Source organism: Talpa occidentalis, unplaced genomic scaffold, assembly GCF_014898055.3.
Source record: "Talpa occidentalis isolate TD23 unplaced genomic scaffold, MPIMG_talOcc4v2.1 talOcc4.14, whole genome shotgun sequence".
Classification (NCBI taxonomy): Eukaryota; Metazoa; Chordata; class Mammalia; order Eulipotyphla; family Talpidae; genus Talpa; species Talpa occidentalis.
Window position 1 is genome coordinate 75117799 of NW_023601433.1, and position 15070 is coordinate 75132868.

At 43.7% G+C, this 15070-nt stretch overlaps 1 protein-coding gene across 7 annotated transcripts in view; it reads right to left on the reverse strand.

The window, feature by feature from the left end:
• Positions 1 to 15070, reverse strand: part of THOC5 (THO complex subunit 5) — a 28337-nt gene that overhangs the window by 2025 nt on the left and 11242 nt on the right. For all 7 annotated transcript variants that reach the window (XM_037510845.1, XM_037510848.2, XM_037510846.1 and 4 more), the window contains exons 9-19: positions 13328 to 13405; positions 12606 to 12646; positions 12264 to 12363; positions 10807 to 10915; positions 6670 to 6771; positions 6017 to 6113; positions 5379 to 5493; positions 4052 to 4155; positions 3828 to 3915; positions 1893 to 2008; positions 815 to 1005 (exon numbers count right to left, since the gene is read on the reverse strand). In XM_037510845.1, the coding sequence (XP_037366742.1) occupies positions 815 to 1005; positions 1893 to 2008; positions 3828 to 3915; positions 4052 to 4155; positions 5379 to 5493; positions 6017 to 6113; positions 6670 to 6771; positions 10807 to 10915; positions 12264 to 12363; positions 12606 to 12646; positions 13328 to 13405 (1141 nt within the window). The remainder of the gene's footprint in view (positions 1 to 814; positions 1006 to 1892; positions 2009 to 3827; positions 3916 to 4051; positions 4156 to 5378; positions 5494 to 6016; positions 6114 to 6669; positions 6772 to 10806; positions 10916 to 12263; positions 12364 to 12605; positions 12647 to 13327; positions 13406 to 15070) is intronic.

A 15070-nucleotide genomic window follows, 5' to 3' on the forward strand; every position in this document is an offset into this window, starting at 1 on the left:
AAACCCAAAGCAGTGGACCCTACAGTTTTGAAACTGACTCTTTAAAAACAAGAACATAAGTGAAAGGATAAAAGGCAAGACCTACTGCCTGAGAGAAAGGAAAAGATTCTAGAAGTGCCATGAACCCAGACACTTTATAGAGCAGTCAGGACCTGCTGTCATTTTCTGAGCCTGTTTTGTACCAGGAACCATTCTGGATGCTTTACATGAATTATGTCTAATGCATCATGAGTTAGAAGGAAATACTTCCACTTCAGTCTTTCGAAAACAGGCTCAGAGCTGAGCTGAAGTGTTCTTCCAAGGTGACAAAGGTGATGGGCAACAAAGTCTGACTTCAGAGCTGGCTCATTCTGTAATGTCTGACTGCCTAAAGGCGAGATTTTCAGAGAAGTGTTTCCTGGGAAGTTTATAGCAGACTCTGGAAACTGATGGGGATGCATATAGTTGAAAAGCTAATTTGGACAGTAAAAAGCAAACCCTATTTCCCACAGAAGAGTAGAATGCACAGTTCAGTCAAAACCTCTTGGTTCATAGTCCAGTGCTGCTTACTCAGTGGGTGGCCCTTCAGAGCATCTTCAGGGGTGTTAACGAAAAACACATGGGCCACATGGTAAGGAAGAAGGCTGTAGGGTAAGTTTCAGGAAGGTGAGAACAAGCTCTCCCCAGGAAATTTGGCTTTAGGATTTTAATTTCCACTGTGAATAAGCCAAGTGCACCTTGGAATGCATGTGTCCTCCCTGCTGGGCTCTGATCTCTGCCCCTGTTCCCTTGGGAGAGACTGTCAAAGCCCTAGCATTTCTGCCTCCCCACTCACCTGAAAAGTCGCAGACACATCTTCTCCTGGGGAAACTCCTTAGGTCCCTCCACACTGTCGTCATGACTCTCAGTCTCCAGGTAGACATCTAGCAGCACGCACAGCCGCTGCAGCTGGTTAGTCAAGAGCTGATGGCTGGGTCGGGGGCCACACAGCTCCTTGTAGCGCACGTTGACCTCACTCTCCATAGCCTGTGGGGTGCGAAGGCCAGAAACTCAGCATTTCCTTCAGACCGGTTGGCCTCACGGTGCCACATGAGCTGCAGCTGGTCTACTGCAGGAGCTGGGTCATGCCAGATCACGCTGAAGTGGCTCATCTTAAGGCTCTCTCTCCTCAAGACAACAGGTCTTCTGAATTCTGACCCTACCTTTCCCTGCCTCATAAGCCCAAAAGAAGTCGGAGATGTGGAGAGAAGGAATCTCAAGACAAGGCCAAACTTAGCAGCTGTTAGGGTTAAAAATGTGCTCTTTTATAAATAAAAATATACCTTAAAAAAAAAAAAAGGGGGGGCTCTAGTCATAAGCTGCTGGGCAATCAAATAAATCAACAGGATTACTATTAGCTGCAATGATCTCACATATCACTGTTGCTTGTGAGTTTATTCACATTTTCACAAAAGCCTGACAACAACTTTTTAAGGTGGATATTCATAGTATCTCTGTTCTATAAATGGGGGAATCTGTGGATCCCAAGAAAGGTAAGTTGAAATGGTTCTAGGCTCTTTCCTCTACTATGCCAAGTAGGTAGGCTCCAGCAAATTCTACAAATCCTGGCAGGTCCCCCTGTTCTGGGAATCATGTCTGTGCCCAAGCATCAGCTATAGCAGGTCTAATTTTGGGTATTAACCCAAAATTTTGGGTCTTTACCTGAAAAAATATAGAACTACTGGTTTGAAGAAGTATATGCTACCCCATGTTTATTGCAGCATTATTTACAATAGCCAAGATCTGGAAACAAGTGAAGTGCCCATGGACAAATGATTGAGTAAAGAAGATATTGGCTAGATAGATAGACAGCCATTCCCCACCTCCCCAGGGAGCTCTCTCTGCTCCTTCCATCACCCACAGCCAGGCCTTACCCGAATATTGTCATCATTGCTATTGGTTTTCTCCCCTTTCCAGTTCAGACACAACTGGAAAATGGGTGGGATAGAGGAGTAACCTGGGTTCAGAACCACAGCGGCCTGGAGTTTGGCTGAGAAGAGACAAGAGGAGGCAAAATCAGTTCTGAAACCAAGTTTGGCAGTCACCCTCTCTACTGGACTCCTGAGGTTGGCTCAGATGTCTCATAATAGTCCCACTGATACTGGTACTGACTATACATTTGTCCTGAAATCTCTTAAGTGAAACTGCCAGGTTTAGAATGTGGTCAAGTCCTGTAACTCTGGTTCCTCCAAGGACACAGAAATACGGGGACTCCCAGATTCTGTTCCATACTGGGTTTGTCCAAAAAATTCTTCATTTACCAGCAAGTTGGGAATTTTTCCACATGAAGACTTACAATTTGTTCTTTTATTTCAATAATATTGTGTGTTAGCTGTTGTATCAAATATATTTTCTTTATTCTGTTATTCATAGGTTTTGTTAAAAAAATAATGTGGTTTAGGGCCTCCCTGGTGGCGCAGCGATTGAGCGCTGGGTTGCGAAGCTGCCCGCGGCCTCTGCAGCGCTGGTTCAATCCCCGGCTGCTCCCCGGCCACCAGAGGAGGGTCCCACATGGCGCGCAGACCTCTCCTGCCGCCCGCTGCTCCCCTCAGCAGTGTACTTAGGTCCTTCTGCCTGCTCTGCTCCCCACTCTGGCTCTGGTGAATTCTCTCACCCTCCCGCGCTTCTGACTGTACCCAGTGCATGTATAAACAAAACAAACAAACAAACAAATAAATAAATAAAAACATGCCTCTATTAAAAAAAAAAAATTAAAAAAAAAAATAATGTGGTTTATAACATTTTATAGGTTTCAGATGTAAATCAATTGCTGTGTCAACATGTATATACAATATTCTGTTCCTTTTTTAAAAAATTTAGTTTGTGAAAACTTTTCTTAAAATAACCAACATTTATAGAGTAGTTAACTTACTCTAAACAGTATTTACTGTATTTTTACTGTGTGCTAAGCCCTTCATGCATGTTTTATTTCATCTTAACCATGATTCTGTAAGATGCGTAGCACAATTATCAGCCCTATTTTACATATAAGGAAATTGAGGCTCCGAGCAATGCTGAGTTTGCCAGAATTGCTGGAGGTCAAAGCTGTGCTCATTATCACTGAGTGAAATATTTGTAGTTTTGAACTTACTCATGTTTTCTCTGGTGATAATAACAGGATGACATATATCCTCTCTACCGGTGGGCTACAAATACTATTCCTTATTTGCTGTTCATGGGGGTGGAAAAGATGTTTCAACCCATCATTAATTCAAATAACAGGGTAAGAGAGCTGGTGAATCTTCTCACTCCCCGCATCTCTGGCTTACATGCCAGTTCTTATATGCATAAATAAATAAGACAAATCTTTTAAAAAATATATTTTTAAAAACAGGAGAGGGGCCTCCCTGATGGCACAAGGGGTTAAGCACAGCACTGTGAAGCTATCTGCAGCCTCTGCAGCACGAATTCAATCCCTAGCCGGCCAGGGAGCTACCTGCATGGCACAGCAGACCTCTCCTGTCTCCATGAAGACAGGGAGGAACAGGTATCTGATTCTAGAAAGTGGTAAAGCAAAGGGACTAAGAGCTCAGGCTCAGATTGTGTTCGTGATGAAGCTCAATTTCCTTACCTATAACATGGGATTATAACCACCCCCAGGACTGTCGTTGGGACCAAATAAGCTAAAGCACCTATGTGACTATGCTGTAGAACAAGTCCTTGCTGAATGGTGGCTCTCACCATCACTACCATTTGCTAAGTTCCCATGGCAGGATTCTAGGATCTTCTGCTTCCTTTGTGTAAACCCAAGAACTTTTTTTTTTAGTGACTCCTCTTATCTAGAACCACAGTGATGAGCAGACCATTACCTGTGCCCCTTTCCACGAGTGCCATGTAGTAGAGATTGGTATCCCCAGCCAGCCCTGCCTCCACAATGTCTTTGGTGAAATGCAGCTCCTAGAAGTCACCACAGACAAGAAATGAACTGCCAGCTCCTCTAGTCAAATCACCCGCCCTTTAGGTGGAGAGCCAAGAGCTGAAAGGTGATGTGGACCTGCAATCCCAAAGGGTGACTGGTCACTCCTCTACCTACCATGTAATCCTCAGGGGCAATAGTCACCCACTTCACCAGGCGAGAGACAACCTTTGCAGGGAAGAGGTACTGGCAATCGCTAGTAACTGGCACAATGCCATGTTCTAAAAGAGAGCAAGACAGGTGGTGTCACAGATGAAAATCAGGTGCCATAGCTGAGTAACTAGTATCCTCTGGAGCACTCAAATAGCACCGACAGCTGTCCAGGTAAACCCTGTACTCAGTAGGTGCCCAGGTCAATATGTGTCAGGACTGGAGGCACCCAACCTGCCCTTCACCCAATGCTGTGCTTGTGGCTGTATCCAGCACCAGGGTTCACGTAACCTTAACCTCAATGCAAATGATAGCCAGAAAAACAAAACCCCTGCAGCCAGAACCAGCGACAGCACTTCCACAGCGCTGACTATTAATTAGATCAAACAGCCGAAAGGGCTGTTTTCATAGCTGACCTTGATGAAGAAAAGGACTGAAGCGTTCTGTGTCAGTTCCTCTAAGGGAAAAGAGCTGGAGAACTGCTCCAGGGTAAATTCCTGCTGGCGTTTCAATAAGCAAATATGCCAGCACAGTAAATGCTGTGGAGGATGACAATCAACCAATCCCGGGACAAAACAAACTCAGCAATGCTGATGGGGAGCAAGCAACGCTGCCCTTGAAAGATCAAGAACTGCCTGGAGGAGTGGGGTGTCCAGATGGGTCCTCGTAACCCAATGTCTTTCCTGACAATGATTCTTTTATATCAGGAAAATCTTAACCCCTCCCTCCATAACTTGCAACACCTGCACACGGTAAGCCCTTCACAAGAATTTAATCAACAAATAAACAACAACAAAAAGCCCCGATATGGCCGCCATGTGAGTCAGTGGTTCATTAGAATTACCTGGGAATTTATGGAAAAGACATGGGCTCAGCCTCACTCTGGAAAGTATCAGTTCAGTAGGTCTTGAGTGAGAGCTGAGGGGGTGGATCTCTGGACAGTATTCAAATAAGTTGAATACAAGATCCATGCAGGTAGAGCTGCCTCTACTGTGTTCACATTTTTCCAATGCTATGCTTATTTCCTGGCATGAATCAGGATCCTATAATTATCTGTCAAATGCACATCAAAATTGGATATGCATAACCTAAGACAGGCTCCTCTTTGCCAATCTGCTAACTTGTGTTAGCAAGTGCCTAGAAGTCCCACCAGCAACTCTGTTCAGCACGGGCTAGGAATAGAGTCTTCTCTGACTGTCATCAGGATTTAAGAAAAAGTGAGTGAAGGGCTAAGTAACTGTTGTCCCAGTGTTCTGGGTGGCTTTCAAGTCATCGTCCTAACGCACCAGCTTACCCAGGGATGCAAACTGTTTGTGGAGGGCCAGTCGGGACTGCACTCTGGTCTTCAGCAGTTTCATAGTGGTTTCCATATGGCTGGCACTCAGTGAGTGGTCAGCGATCACTGTGTGCTGTGGATGACAGTGAGCAGCGCATATTCAGTGCTCCATATCTTTTCCCCCAGGCACCACCTCTTTCCTAGGACCTGCCTGCCACCCAAGTCCAGAGCTGGACACTTTCCATGAGCAACAGTTTACCTGCTGTCACAGGACAGACACCAAGTCCCAGACACTGATGCAGCTGCTGGGTTCTCGAGAGCTCCTGAGAAAAGGCACCTTTTTCTAAGGTGCCAAATGCCCTGGGGTTCTGAATACATCTCACTATTGGTGTCTTTGGACACATGACCAAGAAGCAGCAGGGCCATGCTATACCCAGAGCAAGGACCCAATGTGCTTTGGCTCAGGAAGAAGACAAAAGGCACCTAGACACTTAAGGGCCTCAGACATTTTAGGGTCCTGAGTGGAGGGAGGACAGGTGATAGCCCCAAGAGAAAGCATTCCACTAGTCCCAAGTTCCAAGGCTATGAAAAGTCCTTCCAGAGTTGACAGAAGAAATAGAGCTCCTCAGGCATGGAGACTGGCCCAGTATACACACCTGGGGCTGCTCTTTGGGGAAGTGGAGGCCACCCAGTTTCTGTACCCACAAATAAGGATGACCAAGATCAAGTACGTAGTCTCTCAAAGTCAGGATGCTACAGAAAATAACATAGGATAAAATTATTTCTTAAGTCATTGATTTCTGCAATGCTCCCAGGATATGACCCTGTTCCTGTTCTCTCATCCCACCCAAAAAGGCCAGTCCTGCAGGCTCAGCCAGGCTGTCAGCAGTCTCTTAATTTCATCTATTCCTTACTGTGAGTTTCATCTCTCCCATATTCATTTTTTCTCTTTTCCCCCAGCAGTCTTCAACTCACAAGTAAATCTCAGTAAAACATCAGTGAACTTGATCTCTTCATTGGCATGTTGATTTATAAAATATTTAAAAATTTTTATTTCTCAGAGAATTAAAATGTTAAACATTTTCATTGTGTCATGTTCTCCAAGTTTTGGTCCTTCTACCATTTCCTACCCTTCCATGACCTTCCTCGGTCTCATAAGCAGGCTAGGGCATGCGTTTTCTTCTTGACACAGCAGTTCCTCCCACCCTATTTTCCTTTCTGCCCCCTGGGAGGCCTCTGGCCCCAACAACTCTCCAGGGTTGGATATGAGTCACAGAGAATCTCAGAAGCAGAGAGGCCGCTGACTCACCCAACTTTATCAAACTGATACTGGTTGGCTGGATTGGGAGTTTTCTTTCCATGATCCCCAGGATACAAACAACTCAGGATTGAATCTGGAGACAGTAAGTCACTGAAAGGGAAAAGACTGTAGTGAGATGCCAGCCAACACCTTACCTCGAGACAGACTTGGGCATTTGTCCCTTTGCCCTGATGATCAATGCCACATTTAGTGAATGCTTTCTATGAGGTGAGAGTAATACCAGTTCCATTTTTAAAAAATTTTGTCATATTGATTAATCACCTGTTTACAAATCTAGTTACTTGAGGGGTACAGGTTCACACCTTGAGGTATGTACATGCTTTACTCATCCTCCACTAGAGTTTCAGGGTCATTCCCATTTTATAAAAGAGAAACTCTGGCACTGAAGGATATGGCTTGTCCAAGGTCACATAGCTAGTAAGTGCTGAAGTCAGGATATGCATCATCTAATCAAAGATAGCATTCTTAACCTCCAATTTAAAAAAAAAAAACCTATCCCTTCAAGAGTTAAATGTGACAAGGGCCTTACCTCAGGGGAGCAAAGCACTGTGACACCAGAAATAGAAGTAGTTACAGTCTTCACAGGAGTATAACAGATCCCTCTCTGTCCCAGAGAGAACAAGTGTACAGCTTTGCTGCTGTATCTTGCTTTGATCAAATTTCATGCTAACCACATAAAAAGCTCCCTTTTATATTGTCAGAAAAGATATTATTGCATTCACTAGAGACAAGGTGACCCAGTACTATAAGCAGAGAGTGACAGCGACACTACCGCCACCCACCTGAAATGGTTAGGGCACAGCCTGTAATTAATCATGACAAGCAGAGAAGAAATGGTATGGGGCTGGGGCTGGGTGGGAGATAATGGAGCAATCTGATCAAAGGACAAGAAGACCTACTCTTTCCCTCAACCAACTGGGGGTGGGGAGGGCTCCTCCATCTTTCCAGGGATAGTATCAACAGTAACTCAGGAGGACAGGCTGTCCCTGCTGCTCTCAGTTCCTGCATGTGGTCTTTGGAACTTAACACAGGAGCAATGGCAGCTTCAGACTCTTTCCTCTTTTGTCTTGCTCAGAGACTTCCTACCCACATGCATTTCAGACCCCTTTGTTGCCTCACATGAAAATTGGCTAGAAAACAAATAAAAATGTTCAGTCTTTTTGCCAATGCTTAGCAATCATTACTAATAGCTTAAAGCAATCAAAGCAGAACAGGTAAAACTAAAAATGCTGTTCATAACAAAGGTTTTTAACTGACAAAATCTAATGGAAGAATTAACTCTCTTTGATAAAAGTTACAGTTCAAATGTGGCTCAGAACAACTGAATTTGGTAAAAATAATGGATATAAAAGGGAATGTTATCTATAGTTATAAAACTTCTAAACAAAAAAATGATTTAATTATCCAAACACTTGCTATAAAAAATTTCAATATAGAAAAAAATAATGGAAAATAAGGGATTGAAGAAACCTTGTGAAATAAAAATGAAAAAGATTAAAAACAGATTAATGAAAAATTGATCAATGAATTAAAATGGTCTAATAAAGATCATTCCAGAAAATAATCTCTTGAGAAAATTCAACCCATTGCTATAATTCTGATTAAAATGTTTGTATTAAAAACATTAATTTCCAGGCCTCCCCAGTGGCACAGAGGGTTGAGCACTGCACTGTGGAGTGTCCACAGCCTGTGCAGCATGGGTTCTATTCCTGGCCGGCTAGGGAGAATACCCACATGGCTCAGCAGATTTCTCCTGTCTGGCCTGCTGCTCCCCTCAGCAGTGTTTTCAGTCCATCTGCCTATTCTGCTCCCCACTCTGTCTCTGGTGAATTCTCTCACCCTCCTGTGCTCTGGCCTGTACCCCAGTTCTTGTATAAATAAAATAAATCTTAAAAAAATAATGAAAAAGATTTAAAAACAAACAAAAAAACCCCATTAATTCCCTAATGAATCAGTAGATCTTTTCAACAGTCATCAATGCTTACATAACAAAAATAGAGTCTGTGCCTCCTGAGAGAAACACCCAACAATATCTATGACACCATCCTTCCCAGAAACTCCCAAAATTCTAAATGGAATCCAATCAAGCCTCTAACTCTAGAAATTTATAGGACATCCAGGGGGAAGAAATAACAAGCTAAACTGTAATTCAGGGAATCAAATGCAGACTAGGGGAAACCTACAGAGCAAACCACCTACTTCCCTTAATAAAATAAAAAGATGGTAGGAACACTGAGACGAAAAGATACTTGAGACACCTTACCCAACTACAACATATGGACCTTACAAATATCCAGATTTAAAGCCAAACTATAAAAATAAAATAAAACCCAAACTGTTAAAACTAGAGCTAATAAAAAAACCTTTTGAGAAAATCAGGGAAATTTGAACTCTGACTACTAATGACACTAAGGAATTACTGTGATACAAGATCATATTAAAAGAAAAAAGTATTCCCATGTTTTAGTACATAAGTAAAACCATATATACCAGGATGGTGTCTTCAGAAGCCAATGCAGTATGTACATGGGCTAAGGACTCTGGGCTGGGAGTTTGAAGCCCTAGGCCCAGGGTTGCAATAACTGGTCATATAGCCCTTAGACTCCAGTTTCTCCATCTGTGAAATAGAAGGATGAGCTAGAAAACAACTGAAGGCCCTTGAAGACCTAATCCTGGTTCAGGGTATTTCCTTTCGTGTCTCCTCCCTCTTTGGGGGCTAGGGCCCACCTGGTAATGACAGTAGTACAGTACACTGGTACACTGGCCTGGCCAACTTCAAATCAACACTCTCTACTCACTGCCTGTGATCTTGATGCAGTCCCTCAATTCTCCAGAGCCTCAGTTTCCTCTCCTGGTAGAGCCACTGTGAGAGTTAAATGAGTTGAGGATGATAAACACAGCTGTCATTTTCTAAATGACAGTGTGTCCACCTATACTAAGCACTTGACCTGCCTCTTCACAAGCACCTGGGAGGGGATATTACCGTTAGCAAATACAAAATTAGCAAACAGACTCAGAGGCCAGGAAACTTGGCTAAAGGTACACATACAGCTCTAAGTGGCAGGCCTGGTACTTGCTAGAACTCTGCTCCAAGCTCATAATCAGTCTGCATCACTGCCCCAGTCATTGTACATGGAAAGGTTTGAAAGGAGCTGGAGTTAAGCGTGCACTGAAGCCAGCCTGAAGCCGTTATTAGCAGAGAAAAGCAGGCAGAACACTCATGACAGAAGCCCCACCAAGGACAGGGCTCTCAAGCTGCTCACTGGACCAAGAGCCTAGGATGAGTGGAGTAACCAGGTACTCTGAAGCAACAAGCCATGGCTCCCTCTAATGGGGGGCAGGGGCAGTCACTTTTATACAGAATGCCCCTGGGTCATCCAACAACACTCTCAAGCCCAGGGTCCAATGCTACTGTCTATAAGTGCAGGGTCTAAAACCCAGGGACTTGCCATCATGAGGCAGTTGCAGAAAGAGCCCCACCCTCCAGGCACTGACCTGTGCCTCCCTTCTTTCTACAGTCAGTGAAAGTAAAAATGGCAGGGCCAGGAGTGACGGCCAAGGGCAGTGCTCTTTCATGTGAGGCTAGTTCACACCCCCAGCCCCAGCCCTCCGCCTTTCTTCCCACTCCTGACTGTGGAACAAGACTGCTGTGGTCATGGTCTTCTAGGGATGATATGTGACCTGAGATTGTCAATACTATGCCTCTGCTCATTTGCCCTCTTCAAAACCTAAACAGAGACCCACCACTGTGAAGAAAAGATACAAGCTGAGACGTAATTGGAACAGAATGAGAAAAGGAAGAGAGAGGCCTAAATTTGTCAACCTGAAAGCATCGGGTCAATCTCATTTTTATATTCACACTCTCTCCACTTGTTATAAAAAGCTGGTGTTCAGCCCCACCTACTGCAGTCATTTTTATCATCTGCTTTGTAGTTAAGAAAACTTCACAAATTAAAGTCAGTGAGTGTTATAAATACTAGTGATGTGCCAGAACTTCTGGTTGCCTGGACAAGACAACACAAACCAACGTAAGCGTAAACTTCCTCAGTCTGACAATGGAGGAACTGAGACAGCCCAGCACTGAGGCTCTCATCACACCCCCCTCCCATAGCACCCGTCTAGTACCCTGCACTGATGGGGGTGATCAGTTCCATGGCAGTTGTCACTTTGGCTTTTACAGTCATGATGTTGAGGTTCATGAGGTAGTAGAAAGTCAGGTGAAGCACGCTGTCATCTGGAGGAGGAAGAGAAATAGAAGAGATCATTTATAAGTCAACTATTATAGCACAGTCAACAGCACTGGAGAAAGGAAAGGCAGCTTTGGAGAAAGGAATTATATACCAAACACTCAACGGCAATATAATGCTGAGCAAAAGAGGCAGAAGATCTACAAATTCTTGGCTGCTACTCCTCCTCCAAGAGGTGGAACTTCATTTTCCTCCCCCTGAATGTGAGTGGGAATGAGAGACTACTTTTAACAAATACAATATGGAAACAGAGTGCTCAAGACTAACATCACCAGTAATAAGACAGTATTACCATGTACCATGGCGTGACATGATCATAAACAACACACCTATGGTATTCCGCCCCAAAATTAATTTTAGTCTTACCTGGAAAAAACACCAGGTAAGCCCAACTGAGAGTCTTTCTACATAATATATAAGCTTTGTCTTCAAGGCATCAAGGTCTTGAAAGACAAGCAAAGACTGGGGAACTACTGCCTGGAGGAGACTAAGGATATGACAACTAAAAGTAATGTGAGATCATGGATTAGATCCTGCAACATAAAAAGGAAAAACCAGAAAAAATGTGAACAAATTTTGTAGTTAATAATATTGTACCAATGAAATTAACCCTGGTTTTAATAACTGTGTTGTGATTGAGGCTGACATTGGGGGAAGCTAGGTGAAGACTATATAAGAACTGTGAGTCTACTTCATTGAAACTCTCCTGTGAGTATAAAATCATCTCAAAAAGTTAAAAAAAAAAAAAAGATAAGAAAGTACAGTGGTTCCATTTGTGTAAAAAACTAAAGGTGGAGGGGATGACCGTACACGTGTATAAAAGCTTCTAAATGCATAGGATAGTTCTAGAAAATACATAAGAAGCTGAAACACTGGTTGTCCTTAGATGTAAGACCAAGAAAAAGTTCTGGGAGTATGGGGTGAGAAAAAACAACTTCTGATAGAGCTTTATCATGTGCTCCTTAATCCTTTCAAAACTAGATTCAAAACAGTCTTACAGGAACACAAAGTTCTACTTGTATTTATAAAATTAAGCATGTTGGACATATTATTCAAAACCTGCATACTTTTCCAACTTTTTCTGGATAGATGATTATTCAAATTCAGAAAGATATATCAATCAATAGTTTTATAAAACACCCCATATGTATCTAGAATTTTGTTGCTATGGCTATGACTTGGGGAAAAGAAAATCAAATTCCATACAGAACAATGAGGAAAAAGAAACCAAAATCTTTTCCTGGGTAGAGGCCCTGACTGACTAGATCCTATGCAAATTGCAAATCTCTGAATTCTTAGGTGCTACAGGATCCCCTAAAATAAGGGGAGCCAGACCTTTACACTTCAGGTCGAGCATGACAGAGAGTGGGTGCCTCTTCAGCATCTCCTTGCGTTTATCATCCAACTGAACTCCCAGTGTGGGTCGTCGGCGTTTCTGGACAAAGACAAAGAGCCAAGCTGATGAGCACTCACAGTACGACTCTTCCCCTCCCCTCTCCCTGCCTGCCAGGGCCTCAGCACTCTTCCTGGACCCTGCTGCTTCACAGGTACCCCGCTGCCAGGTTCCCAGAGGCCCTTCTTTCAAACCTCTTTCTGCTTCTAGGGAGGATGGCACCTGCCAACTAGCAGGCCCCAGTGTAGCTTCTTGGCACCCCCTCGAGAGGAAATGGCTCTCACCGTGGTCTGCTCCTCTTCAGCATCTGAGTCGCTCTCATCGTCTGTAGCCAGAGAGAAGGCAGCTAGAGGTGAGGGGGCTTGCAAAGTTCTTTAAAGAGCCCCAACCCATGGGATACAGAGACCCATACTCTCTGTCTTTTGTAAATGGTTTCTTGAGAATAAATAATTTGCAGCTGCTTATTCAATATAGAAAACACAAGGCAAAAATAAAAATTACCTATAATCCTACCACCCAAGGTTTTTAAAGTGCTTTTAATGTCATTCTATGAACCAAAAGACCCTCTATTGGTGATGGTGGTAATATAGTACTATTAGTAACAGTAAGCAGTAATAGTTACAAATCTACCATCATAGCAGCAGCAGACATCATTTGGGGAGTTGCAATGTGCAGGGGATGCTAAGGGCTTTCCAAGCATGACCTAATCATTTAGTCCACATAATATTTTACAAAAGGTATTACTATATTCTTGACAGCTGCGTAAATTGCTCAGAACTGTTAAAGAGCTTCTCTTGGGTCAGTGAGTGGCAGGACTGAAGTCCAAAGCGCCAGTGACTCTGGGAACTGAGCTCTTCCCCAATGACCCCTGAGCATTAAGACAAGCAAAGCTCCCAGCTACACAGAATCAGTACAGCTTATTTCCAAAGGACAAGCACTGCCCTTGGATGGTATCCCTGTAACTGCTACAGAAGACTTGGGAGGAGGCACCCAATTACCACATTACCTTGGGAGTCTTCAGGAGGCTTGAACAGAGCCTTGGCTTCATCCACACTGCCTTCGATCGCCACAGACAATGTCTTATCTGGGAGCAAAAAGGAGCTTCATGTGAAAGCCGCCAAGGGAAGGAGCTAAGCTACACAAGCAGCCAGCTCTGGGACTGTACCTCTTCTGCTTTAGTCACAGCTCCTTACTGACTGGGGCTAGAAGGGCAAAGGCCCCTTCTCTAGATGAAGAGGGACAAGATAGGAAATTTGTCTTTTTCCCTATGACTTACTGAGAACAAAGTGCAGATTCCCGGACAAGCCATCACCTGAGACCAGGGTGAATGCCTTTTCTCCAGGTTTGCACCAAGGTACAGAAATCCAAACCTTGGGCCTAAAGCCATATGATACACTTCTGCCAACTGTCTTACGTTCTCATCTGGAAGCCCATAACTGTCCACATCTCATAAACAGTATCCTTCATTTCAGTGCTTATTTTCTACTCTGCACTACACCACACACCTGGCTGGCACTGTTCTATTTAACTGGGAAGTACTCAAACAGTGGGTAGAAACTTGGATCCTCTAGTTCAGTCCCGGGCCTGAGTCTCCGCCCCACCAATACCCAAACACTTAATGGAGCAAGTTATGTCACTGCTTTGACCCTCAGTTTCTACATCTATGGAATGGGTATTTGAGAAATAGCTGCCCAGCTGCTGGGTGGCAAGGACTGAATGGGCTGTTGCATATATTTTAAATTATAACATTATTTTTAAAAATTAATTTTTAATTTGCACAACAATCCTATAATCACTGTAGTGACCACAATCATTTACAGATGCAAAAGTTAAGGCTTAGAAAAGTCAGATACAACAGCTAGGAAATAGATCAGCTATGATTCAAGATCAGGTCTACACAACTTGAACTTAATATCAAGCATGAAGCTAAGCAGCCTGTTCCATGCACTAGGCCTGACCCCTCAATAAGCGATGCCTTAGGCTGCCTTTGTGTAACTCCATTTGTGTAACTCCTTGGGTCTAATTCTTGGAAGTCACACAGAGTACCTCCACTCCTCCATTCAAAAGGGTATGCAGATAATCATAGAGCTTGAAAGGGTGTGTGCAAATGCACTAACGAGGAATGAAAAATTCCCCCAAATGCCAGGTCATTGAGATACTATTCCCAGAGGCCATAAACGACTATGACAATCCTACAAGAACCTCACCCTAAAAGAGTTGTCCCCATTAACTGCCTGCAAAGGCCAGATGTTCTTTTGAGTAGTTAAATCCTAGAATTCTACAGTAAAACAGGAATGGAAACAGGCTAGACTATAAACACAAAAGAAAAGAAAATTACTCACCCTGTCTAGGGGGCTGGGAGGATTTCATATGAGCTGATGATGGAAACAGGTGTGAGAAGGAAAGGGAGAGAGAAAACCAGAAGGACCAGGAAGACACAAGAAGAAAGACAGTCATGTGTCAATGCCCATGGCTGGGTGAAGAGGCATGCATGGTGCATTATACATCTGTCTGATGTGGGGGTGAGAAGGGGGCAGGAAAGGAAAGTCTAGGTTATTAGGTGAAAGCTGCAGTAGGGCAAGAGGTAGATCTCCAAAAACAAAGCAAAATCCTAGTGGAGTCACAAGTTGCCTTTAAGCATCAGGAGGATGCTTCTCACTTGCTGATACTTGGTAACAAACAACATGCAGCCAGTTTCAAGGCAGGTGAAAGCCTGGGAGAGCTAGCTGGGACCCAAGTTCACCAAGCC